The sequence below is a fragment of the Pseudoliparis swirei genome, chromosome 8 (genome assembly GCF_029220125.1).
Source record: "Pseudoliparis swirei isolate HS2019 ecotype Mariana Trench chromosome 8, NWPU_hadal_v1, whole genome shotgun sequence".
In the NCBI taxonomy this organism is placed as follows: domain Eukaryota; kingdom Metazoa; phylum Chordata; class Actinopteri; order Perciformes; family Liparidae; genus Pseudoliparis; species Pseudoliparis swirei.
This window is the reverse complement of record NC_079395.1, coordinates 11,747,343-11,770,497: the sequence shown is the minus strand read 5'-3', so window position 1 is coordinate 11,770,497 and position 23,155 is coordinate 11,747,343. Positions and strand designations below refer to the sequence as shown.

The 23,155-nt window shown below is 42.2% G+C and overlaps 1 protein-coding gene across 1 annotated transcript; it reads left to right on the top strand.

The window, feature by feature from the left end:
- The first annotated feature begins 2,236 nt into the window (after positions 1-2,236).
- Positions 2,237-23,119, top strand: LOC130197658 (uncharacterized). The gene is made up of 16 exons (XM_056420446.1): positions 2,237-3,284; positions 4,150-4,234; positions 5,505-5,554; positions 6,790-7,986; positions 9,796-10,004; positions 10,104-10,275; positions 10,452-10,502; positions 10,845-10,957; positions 12,995-13,544; positions 14,196-14,399; positions 14,458-14,619; positions 19,708-19,850; positions 20,514-20,771; positions 21,468-21,639; positions 21,867-21,908; positions 22,610-23,119. Exons 4-16 carry the CDS (start codon positions 6,862-6,864, stop codon positions 22,709-22,711), a joined length of 3,303 nt encoding a protein of 1,100 aa, XP_056276421.1. The 5' UTR covers positions 2,237-3,284; positions 4,150-4,234; positions 5,505-5,554; positions 6,790-6,861; the 3' UTR covers positions 22,712-23,119.
- The last annotated feature ends 36 nt before the right edge of the window (positions 23,120-23,155 follow it).

Here is a 23,155-nt window from a genome sequence, read left to right as displayed (position 1 = left end):
AGAGAAATAAAATGACAGCAGCTTAAAGCCAAAGGTGAGTTGGCGCATGTGTTGACAGATGCAGAGATCACACGTCTCTTCCTGTGAGGCAGGGACATCCTAAAACATGATAACAGGAGGATGTATTGACACCAACACAAACATCGCTCCGGAGGACACACAGCTGCTGAGGCGCTGTTCCAAGATGAACTGTGTGCTGTAGGCAACGCGCACGCACACACACACTGAGCCATTCATGTTCAAATAACAAGCTGCCGTTCATGTGCACATGCACAAACGAGGCTCAGCCTGTTAATTACAGCCAACTCAGGAGGGACATGGCAGCAGACCGATATCCCACAAGAGCGGCAGTCAGTCACCCTGTCGTCGTTGCTATACAACCCCAAAGACATGCTCCTCCGCTCATCATCCCTCCTAATAGTACAGCTCCATTACATTAACTTTGAGTTCATCATTTAATGTATGATAAGGATAATGTGGGGTTTACAAAAATGCACCAATCCGAATGTTGTTTCATAGAAAAAAACTAAATGGGAAATGATGACCAATTCATCCACAGCTGACATGATGTCCTGAGCAAATAAGCTTCACAGTATTTCCTGCTGTAATAATGTCCGTCTCCTAATGAGCAGGGTTAATTCATCCAGCTACTACTTATTCTTGTGTTGGAAGTGTGAAAGGCAAGAAAAGGGGAATCAAATTACCAGGGATCTCCCCAAGAGGGTACTGATGATGAATCCACAGCAAGAAATGATTAGGGGCGGGTTGCAGAGGACTGAGGATGACCCTCGGACTGGGGAAGGACACGGGGAGGAGGGGGGGGGGGGGGGTAGAGGATCATCTGAGAGTGTGAAACGGTCCTTCGGGGACAGCTTGTGGCAGGCAGGGGTAGTCATTCATTTAATTACAGGCCTCACTTTTCTCCCTGTCTGCCCTGGGAGCTGATAGCTGGCTGCTGCATTATGCTTAATGCTCTCCGTATCACTTTCAGCTAACGTGGTTTGGCATACACTCGGGGATATCAGAGCAAATAGGAGTATCGATCTTGGTTTGGGCCTTTTTTTAATGCACAATGCTGTCGTGGTCGAGAGTGGGTGTGAAGGCACTTTTTATTCCAACAAATATGTTTGTATCAGCATCAATCATTTCTCTCTTTCCATCTGAATCTCTTCCTCCGTTGCTCATTTCTCAGAATGAACTGATACAAATGGTTTTGTCTATTAGGGGCTGCCATAGCTTCCCTGCTTCATTAAGCTCGGAAGGAAGAAAAGAGCCTTTTTGTCTGAGCCCTCGAGCCATGTTTCAGGGCTTCAAGCATGAAAGTGTGCATGCATGTATCTTCTTTGTGTATGTACATACGTGCACTGGGATACACACAATGAATACATGCAGCTTCCCATCTGTCCTCCACTTGACGGCATCGTTTCAGCTAGAGATTCCAATCTAAGATAATTTTCTCTATTCAGCCACCAATACTTACATTAATCATGTACTACATCTGTTGATGATTGACCACCCACTAGTTTAAGTGTTATTTGATTGATACTTTTAAACCCTTTGAAACGAATATGAGGCTCTTTCTTGCATCACGCCATATACTACCATGAAATCATATTTAACACGACTAAGACGCAGTGAGTTCTTTCATTTCTTTGGCAATCAAACAGATGACTGTCTGAAGCCAACTGTATCACATGGTGTGGTATGCAAGCGGACATTTAAAAATAATCTGAGTGGAGTGAATAAAATAGATTCTATTGGCTATTTAGAAATGATGTGTTTGTGTCGCATGTCTTGTATCGTACAAATGATGATTCTATTGATCTATTCTCTCTGGCCAATCAGTGGTCCAGAGTAATTAAACTCTGAGTGATACAAAGAAAAGTACCAGGTGCATTTCGCTGATGGAAAATATTTAAAAAAGAACGCTTCCAAGACAGCTGCGTCAAGCCGTGGTTTACCATGCAGGGAAAATATGTCATTAAACTTTGTTTTATCTTTGAATAGAGCCAGGCTAGCTGTCGTTATGCTAAGCCAGGGATTCCCAAAGTGTGGTGCGCGCACCCCTGGGGGTGCGCGAGCTGTCTCTAGGGGGTGCGCGAGAGGAAAAATGTAATGGCGGTCTAATAGTGTAAAAATTAATATTAAACATTCTCGGGGCTCTCAAGTGTCACGCATTGAGCGTTCGAGACTCAGTGGCGTCCCTAGGCTAAAAAACATCCGGGGCTAAAGCCCCGGATGTTTCTTTATTAGCCCCGAATGTTAATAAAAAATAACAAAAAGATTTGGCACACAAGTGGTTAACACCTCCAGGTCGCACGTGACGTCATTCACCCAAAACAGCGGAGTCAGACTGGCCGCAGGCGCACGTAACAGCAAGCTGCTGTCTGAGAGTGTTTCTATGTCTACAAATTTCGCTGCGTCACTCTTCTGGGCTAAACCCAGCGCCGCCGCTCCCATAACGCGCATCTGCCGTGTTACGCGCTGACACATCCGCGCACACAGGTGAGCACACTCTCACTAGCACCCCCCCCCCCCCCCGTCAACAACTCTTCCCGGAGCAAAAAAAAAGAAAAAGTGTGGGGGATTGGGGGTGCGTGAACCCGGTCGGGATGTAGAAGGGGGTGCGTGGCCTAAAAAGTTTGGGAACCCCTGTGCTAAGCTAAGCTATAGTCTGCTAGTTGTGGCTTAATATTGAGCGTACAGATATGAGAGTCTCATCTAACGCTCAGCAAGAAAGCAAACAGGCATAGTTCTTTATGTGGTGGGAAATGTGTCATTAGTGTTCTTCTTAATGTAACTGTGCTACTGAACTCTGAGAGCAGAGTTCAGCTCATCTTGCGAGGGACAATAGCCGGTTGTTTTGTCTCTCTCTCTCTCTGTCTCTGTCTCTGTCTCTCTCTCTCTGTCTCTATCACCTCTTAGGAATGCGCCACAACACCATCTGGGAACCAGACAGAACCTGTTCAACAGACGCCGTGGCAAGGAGGAATTAGCAAGAGGAGGAGGGTTGGGGGGCAAAGACTTCATTAATAATATGAATGTATAATACAATAACTTTTCTGGGTCAGACCTCCTAACCCTTCGTGGGGTGGAGTCCTGGTCATTCAATTGAATTATTTCAAGTTCCTGTTTCTGATTTTTCTACATCACACTTGTTTTCTCGAAGGGAAATTGCAAAGGTTCATCTCCATTACATTGGCGACGAGGATGGGGTTGGACGTGTGATCAGGACTTCATTTGACTACAGATGTTTAAAGAGAATAGTTGATTCCTCCTGGAAGGTGAGAGGCTGTCCTCAGACGGAGTTTGAGATTGTCGCTTCAATTGGGAAAAAAAGAATCCCGCCCGATGAGAGAGCATTTTGTGATGTACACAGACACTTCGAAGGGCCCTAACTAGCTTGCTCGCTCATTAGGGTCTCGGACAGACATGGCCGGGTAGCCTATGCTTGTTTGTAGGGTCGATCTTTCAATTCAATTCAATTCAGTTTATTTGTATAGCCCAATTTCACAAATTACAAATTTGTCTCAGAGTGCTTTACAATCTGTACACACAGACATCCCTGCCCCAAAACCTCGCATCGGATCAGGAAAAACTCCCAAATAACCCTTCAGGGGGAAAAAAAGGGAAGACACCTTCAGGAGAGCAACAGAGGAGGATCCCTCTCCAGGATGGACAGATGCAATAGATGTAATGTGTACAGAAGGACAGATTTAGAGTTAAAATACATTCAATGAATGTGACAGAGTGTATGAATAGTTCATAGTAGGCATATTCCACGATGGAGACCGCCACGATCTGATGACCGCATCTTTCGGACTCCAGTGTCCTCGCTCAGTACGTTGTAGAGCAGATGTGCCCTGGTATGCTTGGAAACAAACATTTGCTTTTGCTTATTCTTTTACATAGATCTGTATTTTATAATCGTACATTTGATAACAGTCGTACTAATATCTGTACTAAATGTATTCCTAAAAAGAGGAGACATTTGACATTGATACTTTTGAGTCATGACTTATTTCAAATGTTCAACATATTTATTTTACACAAGACAGGGAGAGAGACCTGTATGTTTGCTCTATTTTACATGCTCGGCCATTGCTTTATCCAGTATGACTCTCACATTGTACCGCATGTCATTTGCAGCCGAGCAGACAGTAGAGGACACGCACAGAACAACAGATGAGCTCGCCCCGGGCCACGGCCACTGGGACGCTGCACTCAGGAGAAAGTGGGTTGCATTATGTTTTTACTGTGCTGTATGTGTGTGTGTGTGTGTGTGTGTGTGTGTGTGTGTGTGTGTGTGGGTGGGTGGGAGGAGAGAGGGGGTTCACTCCAGATGTCCTTGCCTTTAGCTTTCTCTATATAAACATCTGCGCTGCCCTGGAACAATAGCTGGCACACAGGGACGTCACATGCAGCAGGAGTCAGATACAGACATCTTCATAAACACATGCAATCCTTAAAGGTGAAGTTGCAGTAAGACAGTTAGAATGAGAAAACAAACATCTGCACTTTGCTCCATGGAATGATATCTCCATATCAGGGTGTATTTTCAGAATCAGAATCAGAATCAGAATCAGAAACAGTTTTATTGCCAGGAATGTTTACACAAACGAGGAATTTTTTTTGGCGGTAGGTGCAACATTTGGACATGACAAACAACAATCATCACGACAGAAAGACAACAATTTTATGAATTTAGCCACAATGTTGTTATATTCTGTATATGTGAAGAAACAAGGCCAAAAGGTAAGCTTAGATTTTCACCGGGTAAGCCAGATTCGGAAACATTAAATGCAGCAGAGGAAAGGTAAGTGGGAAAGAGAAACAGTAACTGGGATATAGAGAGAGAGCGAACTGTGTGTGTGTGTAGGGGGGATCCACCATCTGCGTGAGAAACACAGGATGTTGCTGCCCTCTAGTGCCAAACACTCCAGTTCCCCCCGTGACAGCAACACAATATGACACAGTTGAGAAGATAATTCAGTATTTATAACTGACGGGATGATAGAGCAGTATTTTTTTACAGATCTTAGATATAAGATGTGTATAATATCACAGGGCTAAAATCAAACCCATGCTTTTCTTTAAAAATAAGTGGTATCTTGTCGAAAATCCACGAATTGAATGAGTGAATTGTCCATGTTTTACCCTCAGCTTATCAACAGAATGACGACAAATATGAACTTAGCAGTAATGATGTCCATCCAGGTTCTTTTATAAGCACAAGTTGTGGGTTACATGTGTCATTTTGGGTTCGCTCACCACCTCCTCTCCTGGTTTTTATGAACAGTTTCAGCCTCTCTCTCTTTCTCCCTCACACAGATTAGCAGCTCAGGGGCGGTTCAGGTTTAATGTTTGAGCGTTTACTCCCCCCTCGGTTCTCAACACACACAATTGGCCAATCACCCTGCATGTGTGCAACTGAGCGTCTCACACTTGTAGTGAGTCACCTGAGTGGTATCAGTAGGTATCAGTTCCTGTTTCCTCACCAACAGACGCTCAAAGTCCGTCTGCAGGACCAGAGGAACAAGCTGGGGTCAAACCGGTAAGAGAAGTGTGTTTTTGAGATGTTTGTTATTGTCTTAAAGATAAACGTGCTCTGCGTTATTATGTCACTTTGTGGCCGTTTCAAACTTCTGTGTTTCAAAAGCTCTGGCAGCGGCTTGCTGTGAGTCACAGGTCAGTTTCAACTCCGTTATCAGTCGAGCCCTCGTGGTGCTGTCGTCATGTTGTGGTTCCTCTCTGGTAGTTCCGCTGTAAACAATGCTAGTGTCTCTTAGAATTTGTATTTTTACCATCCGAACATTTCCTTAATTTATGTTCAATATAAAAATCTATTAGCAGACCCTGGAGACAAGTCTTCCAGCATTTCCATGATGGAACTGACCAAATGGAAAGAGGCCTTTAAGTGGCCTTTATTGTAGTCAATCAAGTTTAAAGATGCTATGTTGAATGTTTTAATTTTAACAATGAATCAAATACTAGCTGTTTGACAAGGCTTCCACCTATTAACATGTGATTTGTATCAGAATACATTTAATGACATCTGGTACACGGGTCTTTGCATGACTTTTATTTCACTCTAACTGCTCTCGACAGCTGTGTGACAAAGAGGGCGACTGGTTCAGTGAAAAAGCACAACAACAACAACAAAATTGCCACTCAACTGCTCTAATCAGCAGACATATACAATGAGCAACTAGCTGGTGAACAAATTGGAGCATTCTGCAGCTGAAGAGACAGATATTTCCCTCAGAGTTTTGAAACCAAAACAGAGCTAAAAGTAGAGTGAATATTGGACATATATCATCAAGGTGGAGACAGACTAGACTCTAATTAAATGCTTATGTTGCTTCATTATCTGCTAGATTTGTAAATAGGGAAATGTTTGCTAACAGGTTTGCCTTATAAACTTAAACTTAAACACCGGTATGGTCCTTTAGATTTAATTATATTTAAAAGGGGACTTTTTGCAGTATTACATGTTGTCTTTATCTGAGAGAAGGATGTAAAATGCGGATTTTACAATCACGTCTAATTGTTGTATGCAACTGAGAGACCAATGGAAGGGGATAAAAGGTGTTATGTTCATTAATCTTTCTCTTGCACATTCACAGTCGTGTAAGTTAAATCAAATGAGGCATTAAAGTCTTGTTAAACTCATACCATGTGAGCTACTGAGGCTCCAGTATGTAATTATACATCTACAGCATATAATTATGGCATATATACTGACATGCTTATTATACATAACTAATAATATATCTCTCTCCTTCCCAGTTTCTTCCTATCCATGCCTCATAAGGACATGATTATTTCTTTCTCAATGAATCACCAAAACCAGGCCACAGCATGAAAAGCTGGAGCAGTAAATTCAAGAGACAAGACCCTGGCAGTGTGGTTGAGTCCTCCTCTAGCCAGAGCAACTCCATTAGTGGCCCAGCAGGGCCTGTGTGGGTTACTCACACACCCACACCAGATGATGTCACAGATGATGTGGATACTAGCTCCACAGGCCGGACCTCCAGCACTCCACCGTACGCTGAGAAGGCGGACAATAACGTTAACATGAAGGACAAACTGAAATCCTTCATCCCTCGGTCATGGGGAGGCATCATGGATAAGTGGACAAAGGAAAGTGACAGTGTTAATGACTCTGACGCCAGCACCAGTAAGATCCAGATCCTTCCCAACGGGAGCAGAGTGAGTCCTCCTGTAAGTCCCCTGCTGGAGCGCAGGGACGGGAGTGAATCCCTTGGCAACTCTCACAGGCCTTTGCTAAGGGAGAGCCCCTCTGGTGGTCTCTTGTATCAGAGCCCACAAGAGGAATCTCTCCTGACCAGTATCCACCCTGCAGAGTACTACGCTGAGAAGCTGGAGGTCTACAACCTGAAGTACTCTTATTTAAAATCCTGGCCAGGGTTGCTCAGACTTCTTGCGGGATTTCAGCTCCTTTTTGGAGGCATGGTGTTTGCCTGCATCATCGCGTACATCCAGAAAGACAGCGAGTGGTCCAACAGCTACGGACTCTATAACGGTGCATATAACAATGGGCTAGGCATGTCTGGATACAGCTACAGAGGCCCCATGACGGCCTTTGTACTGGCTATAGCCGGAGTCTCCTGGATTATAACCCTCATCCTTTTAATGGTGGGAATGACGATGTATTATCGCACTATCCTCCTCGACGCGCCCTGGTGGCCTCTGACGGAGGCCTTCATCAACGTGGCGCTGTTTCTATTCTACATGGCGGCCGGGATTGTTTACCTGAACGACTTGAACCGCGGGGGGCTGTGCTACACGACTATAGGCGTCAACCCCATCATGGCCAATCTGTGCCGGGTTGATGGGGGACAGATGGCGGGAACGGCGTTCATCTTCATCAACATGGCAATGTATCTGGGAAGCTTCCTGGTGTGTCTGAAGATGTGGAGGCACGAGGCTGCACGAAGGGAGAAAGAGTACTCTGAGAACCAGGTACAGGTAGTTAATCAAATGTCGAGTTTAGAAGAAAGAAAATCTCATCGCTTCTAAATTTAAAGTGGGAGGGAAATTATTTTTAGGAAAAGAATGAAGCGACTTATTCAAGAGTTGCATTTCTCTTGATATGTAAAGTGATCATGAATTTGGGGGAGAGCTATGGGGGCAAGTTCCCCTTTAACGTGTAAGGGTTTTATCTCCGCTTCTGTGAATGTTTATTTCCTTCCTGTGTTTAATGTCTGTGCTACTCTGTCACACATGCTTACCGTTTGATGTTATTTTAAGTATATATGACATATCAAACATCCTATTTATTGTTGACAACAGTCAGGGATAGCATTTATTTATTGCAAAATAGCCCCAAAACAACAGTGGCAGATCAAATCCAATACAACGTTCAGTCAGTCAGGATAATGTGCAGCCAGCCTGCCGTTTGTCAGTATTGATATGTCAGCTTCTGTCTGCTGGCAGTCGACCAGGATTCGTCCCAAAGCTGTAAACTGGGCTTTTCCTGACTGTATTGACCGTGCCGTCCTCTCTGTATGAGTTGGCCAGAAATAGATTTAGTTCAATGTGTTCTGGGTTTACAAACATATGTGCGATGCTTTTTCAGAACAAAGTAATCCGAAAAACATTTGCTAATACCACCAAGCAAACATAGTTTTAAGAAATGTTAATGGTAAAATTGTTCCTCATAATTTACTATGCGTACAAAGTAGTTAATGCCTGTGTCTTAATAATCTACAGAGAGAGGTTTAATAATGGACAGGACAAGATATGCATGCATCTACACTCCTCTGAGTAGAAAACAATAGAAAATGTGAAGGACATTTACCCAGTGGCAGGTCAACAAGACAAGTCTACAGCCATGCGAGGCTTTAGGAACGGCAGGGATTTGAGCTCAATGCTCATGTCACCACATGCTCATATTGACAATGCTAACATGCCATGTTGAGCATTGTAATTTAGTATGTTTACCATCTGAGTTTTAGCAAATTGTTGAGATATTTCAGTCTGGACCGAATGGCTGAGTGATATCTCTAGATGTCTGAGGTCTTCCTCGTGTCCCCAGTGTCCTTTAGGCTTTCTTCAAAATGTTGATCGTAGAAATTGCAAGTGAAGGGTGGACGTTTCAAATATAGTTTGAATGGAACAAATCAGTTAAGCCACTGTAAAGATATCAATGTTGAAAGAAAAAAAAAGGAAACAAATTTGCGGGAGTTTGAGGAGTATATCAGAAGGCTATACGCTGTATGTGGGTGATTTAAACATCTGACCTAAGAAACATTGCTGAGAACATAAAACCTTGTGAAAGGTCTCAATAATTCATCATATTAAGACAACAGTAAGCCGGGAACATTGGACCCTAGCAGAGGCCGCGAGCGTGGCTAAAAACAAATGCAGTAGCTAACACATGTGGACAGCAGTGGCTATTGGTATCTGATCCCATTCAATTAGCCCACCATGCCCAGCAATCCATTACTCATCCAATACAATATGTTAGAGCATTAAACTCTCCAGAAGTCTATTTATTGGTGTGCCTAGTAAAAAAAATTCTGTGACAAAAACATGTTCACAGTAGATGGTCAAAATGAGGGAATGCAACTTCAGAGGCGTATTAGCTTGTCAAGGCTAAACAATAGGCAGTAATTCCTCCTCTGACATGTAACTTCAGCTAAATCTGGCTCCTAGGCGTCTTAGAGAGTGTTTTGTATTGATGACACAGGCCTGCTCACAAAATAGTGTATAGGCATTAAATAATTAGGTTCACTTTTTTTCATGATCCTTTTTGTCTTTTACCTTCAGCCCCAGGAGGAGTTTCACCAGTCCATCCCATTAACCACTCAAAAAACAAAGCGCATATCATTCAAGGATGAAAAGGATATGTCTCTCAGTAAAGATGATCTCCATCAAAAGGCCCTCATCTCTGAGGTGCAGAAGAACCCAGTCAGAGTGAACAGAGCCACAGTGTCTGAATACACCCCAAAAGTACACGTTATCGCAGACTACATCATGTGAGTGAACATTTAAACATATACAGGGTTATTATGCATATGATAAGTTATACATACTGTATGCCTCGTATTCATGTTCCCTAAAATCCTTCCCTGCAGAAAGTATCCAGGGATCAGCTGTGTGGAAGAAAAGGAAAAATACAAAGCAGTTTTTAATGACCAGTACCAGGAATACAAGGACCTTCACAGAGACATCAGCACCACCCTCGATAAGTTCAGACAGCTGGATGCCATGATGGCACGACTCCTCAGAGATGGAAAAAGCCAAGAGGTGAGATGAATGATATTTAATCTTGTCCATAGACTGAATAAACCACTTCTGTGATGGACTTCCAGGATTTAATTTGGGACATGTCTATTTTTTACACAATGCAATTGTGGTACATGTACTGTAGAGTGTTTTGTGTCATGTTAACCATTTTCATAAAAATTATATTTATCATTTAGGATCAGCAGAGGATTCAGAGCATTTTGAAGAAGTATCAGTGGAAAAAAAGTGTAAGTTTGTTAATAAGTGAGGGCACTAGTCCCATCATGTTTCCATCATGCTCACTCTCAAACAATTGAATCTGGCCCAGAGATACATTTGAGAAAACACCCAGGTAACATTTGTTTTTCTTCAATAAAGCTGTCCACTGATGCAAATGATTTGGCTTCCACCATGAAACTGATTTGGAAATTCTCATTTAACGCAGCTAGGTTGCAGAATGCATCAGGCAAGACGACAGTTAACAGAGGAAGAGGAAAAGAGATAGAGAGAAAAATACACATTTAGGTAATAGAGCTTATTGCCAATAGATTATTTTACCTGTGTGTGTGTGTGTGTGTGTCTTTTCACAGGACCACGGCTTCCTCGAGAAAAAGGAACGCTGTGACTATTTAAAAGCTAAATTAAGCCACATCAAAAACAAAATACGCACTTTTGACCAGGAAGCCATGGAAGATGGTCGGACATGAAGAAGAATGAAGAGAAATACATGCACCCAATGAGTGGACAACGCAAATAGTCACTGTTTAATGTTTTGTTTCATCAGTATATTGATCCTATTGAATATATATTTATTTTGAATGTAAAACATAATGGATACATAATCTTTGTCCAGGCATCAGCGTGACATGTAACCTGGTTTATAATGAGCTACAACATCATAAGGGCTAAATGTTGCATATATTTTTGTGTCATTACAAATCATCTCACGTTTTCTTGTCATATTTCTCATTTGTTTACACGTTCAGTGTATGTTTTAAATCAAATTGATTTCAGTGATTGCAATTTTTTTTAAACAAAATATGTTTGTGGGATAAAGGTTATTTTTTACTACATATTGTTTTTGTATTTGCACTTTTGTCATATTTATTTGGTGTATTCTCAACAACCTGGCTCTGTGTAAACAGTGAGCTTATCTTATGTGGGCTACTTTGCTTTGTTCCTACTTCCTAACTGTGATGTAATCTATGATTTGTATTCATCCTGTAATATATTTATACTTGGCTTTCATTTCACTTCAGGTAGACAGAATTAGTTTTCTAGTAAGTAGAGTTCTCTCTCACCTAATTTTGTTTCCAGTTTTCAGTCTATTTTGTCTCGTTTCACTTCCTGCTCTTGTGTGTGTGTGCTGAGCTCGTTCTGTTTCCCCTCCCCTCCTTACCTCCTGGTCTGTGTTGATCAGACCCCGCTGCAGTACTTTTTGTGTATGCCTTAATTGTTTCTGGACCGACATCCCGCCTACCAGACCCTATAAGTCAAGGCTTTGCATTCTGCTCCGTGTTCAACTCTTTACTTTTGAGTTTGTGTCTTTGAAATCACACGTGCGTGCATTATCAGAAGTGCTGTGCCACACTAATAATAATAATAATAATCATGGATAGTATATTGTTAGAGTATAATCGTAGTAGGCCTAGGCCTAGGCCGAAATGGTATGCTTTTAAATATTCATGAACTTTAAACGTATCCAGTGTATTACATGAAGAGAGTATCCTCACCCTACGCAGTGTTTAATCTTTAATATGAAAGCAGCCATATAGCTATAAAGGATCTAGGGGAGCGCACGTGGTCGCCGTCGGGTCAGCAGGCTGCACCGCGCCGCTGCTGGTCGAGGCTCACAGCCGCTCCGCGCGCTTCTTCTACCGGACAGTTTCCATCGGGGGGGGATGACTCCGTGGTCGGTCGTCGGTGAAATCCAAAGACGAGAGACAGCGACATGAGATCCACCGAGAAGGAGCAAAGCTGAGGAACGTTTTCAACAGAGCGAGGTACGTTGTGTTTTATGACCTCCCATAACTGATCAGTTCATTGTTTATGCTTTTAGAAGTTATAGGCTACTTATTGTTTATATTTGATCCATTATCTGATCTGTTGGGTGTTTCAAGAAGACTTTCAAGCATTAAAAGTTGACGCTTAACGTGTTGCTCAGATCCTACACTTAGTGGAAAGTGGACAGAAGCAAAATATGTAGACATTTATTTTGGTTTTTTTTATGTGCTTTAATCTCATCAAAAGAAACAATGTTAGTTACTTTTGTTTACTTACTTTTTTGAGTAAAATAAACAAGAACAACTGAACTGCCCCACTTGACGTAGCTTCCTCTTTTTGCCTCAGTGAGCTGACACTCAGCAGGTGCACTCAGGTAACATGTCTGCCGGCCTCCTATCTGCTTTCTGTCTGAATTATTGAAGGCTGCTGGCTTGAGTTCCTCTGGAGTGATGAAGCGTGGTCAGCCACAGGGTTCAGGGAGGTGAATGAAGGGCAAAGTGCTGCTTAAAAAACCTGACCACATCAAATTAACAAAACAAACAGTCATATGGAATATTTTATGTTCTGCCTTTACATTTTGATTTCTAAGAGTCAATTTACTCATAAAGATGTCACTCCAGAGGATTGAAACAACATATTAGATACCTTTTAATTAATGCTGCTGTATTTTCTATGAATTCATTAATACATTTCCCCCTCCCTCTTCCAGGTGGAATTACAGCAAAATCTTGAAAACCATGGATGAGCCTCGGTACTACGATAGCCCCCCTGTGTACAGCCCGCCTTACAGCACCAACTCCCAAAGCTTCTATCCCCCCAGGAGCATCCACTCTCCCCGGAGCCAGCATGTGGCCCACACCTACAACGCCCCCCCTGACTCCAACTACAATGAAGAGAAGCCTCAACACTTCTTCCGCTGGTTTTCTCCTCCTGGTTTCGTCAAAACCTTGCAAGGAGTAACAGTTCTCATGTGTTTTCTCATCTTCGCCTGCGTGGCTTCGACCCTGGGGTGGGACATGAATGGGTTTGGCTACGGGGGCTACGGTGTCGGGGCTACAGGGGCGGGTGCAGGCACGGGGTCGGGATATTATGGAGGTAGCTACGGCTATGGTGGTTCTTACATGACGCCACAATCTGCCAAGTCGGCGATGATTTCCATGGCGGCAATAAACTTCCTGGTTTCTCTGGGTTTCCTGGTGGCGAGTTTCTCGCGGTCTCGGATCATGAGGGGGTGCCGGTTCTACCTCACTGTGTTCATTTGTGATATCATCTTAGCTGTCCTTCAGGTTAGTCTCACCATGTATTACAGCCGCTTATTACAAATCCAGCAGATACAAATAATGATGTGTTTCTGGCCATTTGATGAATCTGGGTCCAGTAAATAATTTCCTTTTAGCTCTACTTTTGGTCTCCACCAACTTCTCAGATCAATATCTAGTTGTTCGGCTTCTGTGTTCAACAGTTGTTTCCTGTGTTTATCTGTTGTTTAATAATCAGCAGGTACTGAACAGTAGAATTATAAGAAAATAGAAAAAAATGTAGAGGATGACTGAAAACAAAGTTTCAGGACAGAAAATCTCAACAATGAGCTGAAAGGTGCTAAAAAGCTCACTTGAGGTGAGGGATACTAAAATGACATGTTACGGTTATAGTTCTGTGTGGGTTCATCAAGTGAACCCTTTCACGTCACCATAATTTACATCCATTGTTAATGAATGTACAAATATTGATAAATATGTTTTACTTTAGGCTTGTAATGTCACTATCGACCTAAACATCCTGTTTCAAAAGGTAAATGCATGACATTAAAGTTCTCTAGAGAGAACTAAGAGCATATCTATGGCCTCCACACAGCGAGCATCTCCTGCGTGTAGCATAGTCTGTATTTATTCATGTTGCACCATGTAGAATGAATGTGCCTTTCTTTGGACTCCGAGGGCATCATCGACATCATCTTCGTGATCGGGGTGAACCCGATGTCGCAGAGCTCTCAGAGTATGCTGTACAATCCCATGCTGATGATGTGCCAGAACATCCAGGGCAGCCCCAGCCTCAGCGGCAGCGTGGGGGCCGGCTTTCCAGGGGGGTTCCCCATGTACAATCAATACCTACATCACTACTGCTACATGGACCCCGAGGAGGTTAGTGGGATTATTCTATTTATTCTATACTGATCTATAACGCCCCCTCTTTCCCCAGACTGTTGCGTTGGTGTTGGGTCTGATGGTGGTGTTGGCCCTGAGCCTGTCTGCTTACTACGCCTACAAGACCCGCAGCAAGATTTGGCATCACGGCAAAGCTCACATCTACTGGGACGAGCCACTGGTCAGGTCGTCAGAGTGCCGGGATGTGCAGGATTGGGTGATTCATGCTCCTTATGTTTTATGATCTATTTCTTCATGATATCTTAACAGGATGAATTTGGTTTGTGTTGCGTCGATGATTGAGTTAAGATCATATACTCATGACAGTAAGTTCACTCCAGAGTTGTGGTCTATGTTTATTTCTATATATCCAGCCAGATAACAACACAAAAGCCAATATACACAACACGTCAAGCCTCTCAATTCTCGCTGGTGACCTTTTGGTTTCACACACTCAAATTACCCTGCTGCTGCTGTTTATCTTTGGCACACCCAGGTATCACTCTGACTGATCATTAACCAACAGTGATAATAGCTGCACAGACACCATTTACAAATGAGCAATAAGCAACTCAGGAAAGTGGTCAGGAGACTCTTTGATCGTAACTTGGCTCGTGGTTCAAATCCAGGTTTCCTTTTTATTTGAGCAGAAATGGACCTTTTCCTGCACACAGGCATGATCACACGTTTAAGGATCAATTTAACCATTTTAAACCAGTCGGAGAGGGTTGTAAATGATTCAGTGTACTTTACCAAAGAAGAAGCATGTATTCTTTCATTAAACAAGCAGTATTTGATGAAATTAGTCTAGTAAACGCTGTGGACGAATGAAATGAACAAGAGCTCAAATTGACTAGTTGGCAAACCTTTAATGTTATGTTTTTACATATCCTATTCTTTTCTTGAACACGAAACATTCAGACATTTATTAAGAAACCGTCAATAGTAATGTAGACTTACTGACTCCAATCTTTATATAAATGACCAAAACATTAGAAAAGTGCAGTATCCAGTAAAAGTGTTGTCAGTTCACTTGTGTTGCCTGCGGTCATCCTGTGGGTTGGATCCGCTTTGTTTATGAGCTGTTTACAGCGTGTACACCACAGCTGATGTCTTACTCACATTGGAGTGAAGAGACGCGGCAGTAAACATTACAGACGCACAGATTGAGGCATAGCATCAAAGTTTCTCAATATCCTGTGGTAAAAGCAAAGTTATCCACAGATAGACCCTTCACCATGAAGCGGTCAGCACAGGCCACTGTGAAATGTTTCAAATGACCCATGATTTTGGCGACTTTTAAGTAACGGATAATGGGGACAAGCTTTTTTGTTTTTGTTTTGTTGATTGTTTTATGTATATGTATGTGTGTGTATATATGTTTATATGGGTGTGTGAATTTGTATGCATGTGTATATGTTTATGTATATATATATAGGTATATGTAATGGTTCTCTAAAATAAGTATTTTCATGAAAGCATAGGTTAGGGCACTTATAAGCTTGATAGCTTCAGCCTTGACCCTTTCGGTCGGCCACTTTCTTCTTTTGTTGAAATTTTGATTTTTGGATAGTATTGCTGATCGAAATAAACTAAACTAAACTAAAACTAAAACGTTTCGCTTTAGAAAAATCACAGCTTTTGTAGTTTGTTCCAACGACATATCTTTGTTTTCAGAAGACAGAATAGCTTTTTGTTATGGATGGATGAAGCAGAACTATCTTCTGTAGGTCACAGGCCATCAGTGCTGCACATTCATCAGGTAGCCATGCTGTCGTAGAGCTCTGTGAAAGCTGTACAGTTGCCCCTTCACAGCGTCTGGCATTTAGCAGTGAATAATCTACTGGAGTCGTAGTGTACTATGAATGTATCATGTTCATCGTGAAGAAACATTCAATCAGTTTATCCCGCGAGGCCTCGGCCTGCATACTGAATATCAGTGCAAAGGGTGGAGCCAGTCACTTCATCGAGGTGCAGGAGGCCCATTTCTGGGGCAGTCTTGTATTGCAGTGAAGATGCTCTCCTTGCAGGGAGGCATATATAATGTATGTGGCATGTATAATGTATAAAAAGGGGTTGAGTTCTCAGTGTTGCTGTGTGAATCCCTCCTGACTGTGGTGGCGCTAAATGATTCAGTATGCGAAGGGGCTGCCACGGATTACCTTCCTGGCAAATAAGTCATTTCCTTGTGTTTTGTGCGTCATTCGTAATTAACAGAATTAGGGAACGAGTGGGGAGTGAGAGCAAAGGATAACGAGATGCATAGCTAACACAGCAGAATGTTTGAAAAGGGTACGTTGATTGAATTGAACAGGACAGTCCAATTAATATTTATCAACATGAGAAATCCACCCTGAAGTCGAAGAGGAGAACAGAAATAGGACTATAGACATGACGGGATGAGGGGTGCAGCTCTTCCTTGCAGATTAAATATCCTAGAATGATGAATGTACTCAAAATAAATATATTTGAAAAAGCAAATAGACGAGCAACAGAAAAAAATGGCAGAAGTTGGTAATTATAGATTCTATAAAGTAAGGATTTGTTCAGTTTAAATCAGAAAAAATGTGTTATCAACAATATTTATCATCTACAATTTTTATAATCAAAGAGTTGTTTTGAGTTTCTAGTGGCAGCTCTGGGAAAGTGTGAAGCCACTTTAAGTGACAAATCCGGATGTAATGAAAAGGGAAACTAAAATCTCCCCCTCTCTGTCTTCAGTCAAAGTACTTTGGTTTTTTGTAGAAAGTGTCAACAACACTGACTGGACTGGACTGGACTGGACTGGACTCCACAGCGTGGGAATTAAAATCTGTGTCATTGCACAAAGCAGCGTCTGTCACCTTTCTGCTGCAGCGTATCAGATATCCTGCAGCTTTCTGGGATTTTTTTTCGACAGAGAGGATCTTCTCCACATTCATGAGATCTATTTCACAGGCGGCTCTTCCAGACATTTGCATCAGCTCACTGGGGCTGATCCAGAAATAGGTCAAAGACTAGAAGTCATTACAGTAATGATGCATCATAAAAGACATAAAAACATGGATGACCTGCAATTTCTTGATGTTAAACTCAGACAAAACCGAAGTAATTTTAATCGGCCCTGAGCAGCTCAGAGATCAATTATCTGGTGATGTGGTTTCTGTAGACGGCATTGCCCTAGCATCCAACACCACTGTAAAGAATCTTGGCGTTATCTTTGATCGGGACTTGTCCTTTAACTCCCACGTAAAGCAAATCTCAAGGACTGCATTCTTTCATCTACGTAATATTTCAAAATCAGGCACATCTTGTCTCAAAAGATGCAGACAAATTGGTTCACGTTCGTTACTTGAGACTGGATTACTGCAACTCCTTATTATCAGGCTGCTCTAATAAGTCTCTTAGGTCCCTCCAGTTGATCCAGAATGCTGCAGCTCGTGTTCTTACTAAAACTAAGAAAAGAGATCACATCACTCCTGCACTAGCTGCTCTGCACTGGCTCCCAGTAAAATCAAGAATCACTTTTAAAATTCTTCTCTTAACGTACAAAGCCTTGATTGGTGATGCTCCATCATATCTTAAGGAGCTTGTAGTACCATATTGCCCTAGAGAGCTACGCTCACTAAATGCGGGACTACTTGTAGTTCCTAGAGTCTTAAAAAGTAGAATGGGAGCCAGAGCCTTTAGTTATCAAGCTCCTCTTTTATGGAACCAGCTTCCAATTTCAGTCCGGGAGGCAGACACAGTCACCTCGTTTAAGAGTAGACTTAAGACCTTCGTCTTTGACAGAGCTTATAGTTAGGGCTGAATCAGGTTCACCTGGTCCAGCCCCTTGATATGCTGCTATAGGCGTATAGCTGCCGGGGGACGTTTTAGGATGCACTGAATACCTATCTCCTCTTTTTTTTCTCTCCTTAAGGATGAATTTTCATCTCTCAATCACACGTTACTAACTCTGCTTTCTCCCCGGAGTCCTTTTGACTTCACGTCTCATGGGGTCATCGGACCCTATGAGACGACATAGATCCTATCTGCCTGATGGATCATTGAGGTCTGGGTCGTGGAATTCCTGCTCATGACTACGCCACTGTCCTGTTGAGACTCCGCCTACTGTTGAGACGCCGCCCACTCCTCCTCCCCACCGCCATCTGCCTGATGGATCGTGGAGGTCTCCATCGTGGAATATGCCTACTATGAACTATTCATACACTCTGTCACATTCATTGAATGTATTTTAACTCTAAATCTGTCCTTCTGTACACATGACATCTATTGCACCTGTCCATCCTGGAGAGGGATCCTCCTCTGTTGCTCTCCTCCAGGTTTCTTCCCTTTTTTCCCCCTGAAGGGTTATTTGGGAGTTTTTCCTGGTCCGATGTGAGGTTTTGGGGCAGGGATGTCTATGTGTACAGATTGTAAAGCACTCCGAGACAAATTTGTAATTTGTGAAATTGGGCTATACAAATAAACTGAATTGAATTGAATCATACAGTGAAACAGTAGATGAGACATAATGCAGTTCTTGTGTTTGTTATTCTTTTGAAAGGAGTTTTTCTTATGACTGCGCATCTTTTGCAATGCTTCTCCCCACTGGTGTGCTCTGCTGCGTGTCCACCTGATAGTTCAGAAAGATGAACAGCAGAAATGTTTGTTCCACTGATTCCACTCACACACACACACATACACACACACACATCCACTGCTCACATGCAATTCATTTGAGACACAGTTCCGAAAATTGGTTTTGTGTGTATCCATCCAATTAACTGGTTTTGATAGTAGTAGTGTGTGTGTGTGTGTGTGTGTGTGTGTGTGCATGAGTGTGTGTGTCTGGCTCCATACATGTCTGGCCGTGACACAGCATTACCCATCTGAGTGTGTGTGTGTGTGTGTGTGTGTGTGTGTGTGTGTGTGTGTGTGTGTGTGTGTGTGTGTGTGTGTGTGTGTGTCTGGCTCCATACATGTCTGGCCGTGACACAGCCTTGCCCATCTGAGTGTGTGTGTGTGTGTGTGTGTGTGTTTGTGTGTGTGTGTGTGTGTGTGTGTGTATAGAGAGAGCTCTCAAGTTCAGTGCTTCACTGCTCATGTGACAGAAAGGGTTCTTTCTTTTCCAGGAAACTCAAATGTATTTAATTTCTCTTGAGGACTTTCTCACATGTAACACAATGCTGCTTTATGTTTCAGAATACTACACATTGGGTATATTTAGATTGTGTCTGATGCATTTCTGCATGATTGGAGTCAAATGATCTGCACTGCGTTGGAACAAAGGCCGATAGTAAATGAATCGATACTGATTTCGGTCTCCTGATATCTCTGATAGGTGAACCTTGTTGGAGAGGTGCGCAGCACCCAGCAGGCACCGACTGAGAGAGCAGCACCTGACCTGAGGGCGGGGAACAGTGTGGTCTCCTACGGCAACGGAACAGTCAGCATCCACAGTGAGGGGAACTGTAAAAGCAAAAGGTGAGAGATGCTTGCTGAGCCCTCAGGACAAAGAATCACATCAGAGAAACCTTTCTGTCCTGATCCTTAAAGCGTCCACGTCTCACTTCCTCTCAGGGTTGATGACTCACGTTTGCTCCCCAGACAGTTATGAAATAATAATAACAAATCTAATATATTATTCTTCAGTTGAAATCATATAAATTATATAAGTTTTAACAAATATGTAATGATGAATTTTTTTGGATAAATTATTTATTTAGTGTTTTTGTAGTAGCTTTAATACATATCAAGTAAGCACTTTGGTGGTTTCATGGCCACAAACTAAATGTATGATGAAGACAGTTTGAGAGCTTCTTCTACTTTAATATGCTTCAGTTCAATCAACTTCAGAAGTATTCGGCTGCATGTGGCCTGCAGCTTAATAATTTGCGAGGACAGTTTTTTCAGACTCTTACATCTTAAATCTCCAAATATATACTTGTTATCCACTCAAGCCCTATTGCTCTGCATGACAACACAAATACAATGCCAACATCAACAAAGCTTTTTTCCCCCTGAATTTGACTGTAATTCCTTTGAATTCAACATAAACTCATAAACTACATAAATGAATGCAGCTGCAGACATTGAAGCATAAACACCCGATCGATCACGTAATACCTTTGTCTTGCCTCTTCATAGTTTCCCTGCCAACAGTAACCATCGGGCCGCAGATCCTTTGTACCAGAACAGCAGGGTCCCGGTGTGCTGCAGCAGCTCCTCAGAGGACGCTGACAGCATCCGGAAACCTCCTCCTGACCATGTGGAGAAGGGACAGAGAAAAGGCAGAGGGCCCCGGCCGGCTGCTCGGGAGAAGATGGAGTCCCCGTATGAAACTGGTTACACCACCGGAGACACTGCCAATGAGCTGGACGGGGAGCACACAGATTACCTCTACAGGTGGGCCTCTGCTGCCGGTCGATGCTGCCATCGGGGGGCGTTTGAGTATTTAGGAAAAGTTTATTCATACGTCAATACTACACAGGGGCAAATTGATTTTCCATTATTTCTTAAAGCAAAAAACAGGAAGTACAATATGTAACACAAATTAAAAGGGAAGTAATTTTTTAATTTAGAAAATAAATTATGGTAAAAGTATTATACACACCAAACCAAAAATGTAGGTTGCTATGAGTTACTGTAATCCAGCTGAACAACTATTATTTCATTGAGTGTTACTGAAGAGCTGTACATTGTCTACTTGCTTATTCAGATACTCTTTCTCCCATGAACATAATAAAATGTTAATTATGTATATATATATATTTTTTTTTTGTGGGGGGTTTGAGGTAGGAAAAGGCTACGTTGGCTATTTGAAGCAACAAAAGCTCAGTGACCGTTTTAAAAAAACTTTAGTTGAACACAAATTTAAGAATTTATCTGAAAGTATTTATATTATTTAGGAAGAAAATACTGTAATACTACAAATACTATCAACACAGTCAAGGCAATTTGGCCAATGGTTTAAATTATGTTCATATGACATATTGTGAAGAAGACTGATAAGTAGAGCCCCTTCTCTTGTTGCCACACTGCCTCTATAATAGACTAAATGTAATAATAATTGTAGCCTAACGTTAATATATCCCACCCCAGGCTGTACCCAGAGATAACTTCAGACGAGCAGCGCCGGCAGTACAAGAAGGAGTTTGACTCCGATCTGGCCTGCTACAAGAGCCTCTGTGCCGAGATGGATGACATCAGCGACCAGATGCACAAACTGAGCCGAGAACTGGACATGTTGGACGAGGACTCCATGAAGTACCAGGTAGAGAAAAGAAGAAGGCCGGAGCGCAGAGCGGAAACATTCAGGAGAATATACAGCCACAGCTGTTTTAATTATAGCTGAACCTCTTCGGTCATCCTCAGGATGAGTCTGTTGGACTGCCACAGAAACACAAACAGGCAGATTTCACTTGTGTGCTAGAATATCATAACATCTTGCATTGTTTATGATAGTCAACTCAGTGAGATCATTTGTACTTTCATTTTCAGGGTGTGGCAGACGAGCATAACCGACTGAAAGTACTGAAACGGGTGAGTGGAATCACATCTGTGGGATCAAAATGTGAGATTGCGTTCCAACATAGCTACAATTGTTTGATATTTTTTGGAAATGTGCTTATTCTCTTTCTTGCCCAGAGTTAGATGGGAAGCTCGACACCACACTAGTACTATTATTATGACGCTACAGCCGGCAGCCTGTTAGCTTAGCATAAAGACTGGAAGCAGGGAGAAATAGCTGGGTCAAAGGTCAAATGTATTTGCGTCTCAGCTGTTAAAACCGTATCAAATTTAAATTGCCACTAAAATGGGCAGTTCATTCTAAGACAAGACACAGGAAATAGCCCCTTTGGCACATAACCACCCGTAACACTGCAACTAGCTGTTTATTGAGATAAGCTAACGTCTAAATGAACAGTTCGCCCCAGAATCAAAAATATATTTGAACTTCTTAGATCTATAGTGTTACTCATCAATGTAGATTTTTGTGGTGTGAGTTGCATAGTTTGAGATATTGGCTGTAGAAAGTTTCCCCTTCTCCCCAATATAACGGGACTAGATGGCACTCAATGCGCCAAACATTTATTAAACAAGATGTTTCTTTCCAGAAATCATCAGCTGATTACTCGGTCTCTTTTTCTGAGCAGTTGTGGGTACTAGCTTCAGGAAAAAAGTTGTATTTTAGATTTTGAGGCGATTCTTTAATTTGTGCTTCTTTCAATGTATTCTTCTAGACGTCAGATTACCAAGCAAAGAAGAAGCAGTGCAAAGAGCTTCGGAAAAAACTTTTCCACATCAAACGTCTGGTGAAAATCTTTGACCACGGTCTTTGTTAGTGTCTTTAAAATCTGTCCTAACAGCTGAGGAAGAACACCGACAGGGTTTGACCTGAGAAAAGGATTTATCCTCCACTTTGCTCCAGTGTTACGGCTTTGCTACTTGAATTGTGAAACTGTTTGGCCCCACGCGGCCCTCCAACCTTAACTGAATTACTTTTGCAGCTGTCAGTCAATTCCTGTCTGATTAGAGCCACTGATACTTTTCTGTGTGGTTGTAACATGGCATTGTTAACATATACATTTGTTTTGATTGAAAATAATTGTTACAGTTGTAGTATGGCTAGTAATGAATGTCTGTGCTTTTATACAGAAATGTCATGAATGAGGGTATGAATGTAAATTATTTTTTTAAATGAGCAGTTAAAGATGATTAATTCACATTCATTAAAACATACATTTATTGTACATGTTGCAGTGTTTATTTGGCATTATTCATACAGA

Excerpts from the sequence above, each read along its gene's own strand:
- LOC130197658 (XM_056420446.1), top strand. The coding sequence starts at position 6,862 with ATGAAAAGCTGGAGCAGTAAATTCAAGAGACAAGACCCTGGCAGTGTG. Across the intron at positions 7,987-9,795 it reads AAGAGTACTCTGAGAACCAG|CCCCAGGAGGAGTTTCACCA; the intron begins GTACAGGTAGTT and ends TTTTACCTTCAG. Across the intron at positions 10,958-12,994 it reads GCCATGGAAGATGGTCGGAC|CATGGATGAGCCTCGGTACT; the intron begins ATGAAGAAGAAT and ends AATCTTGAAAAC.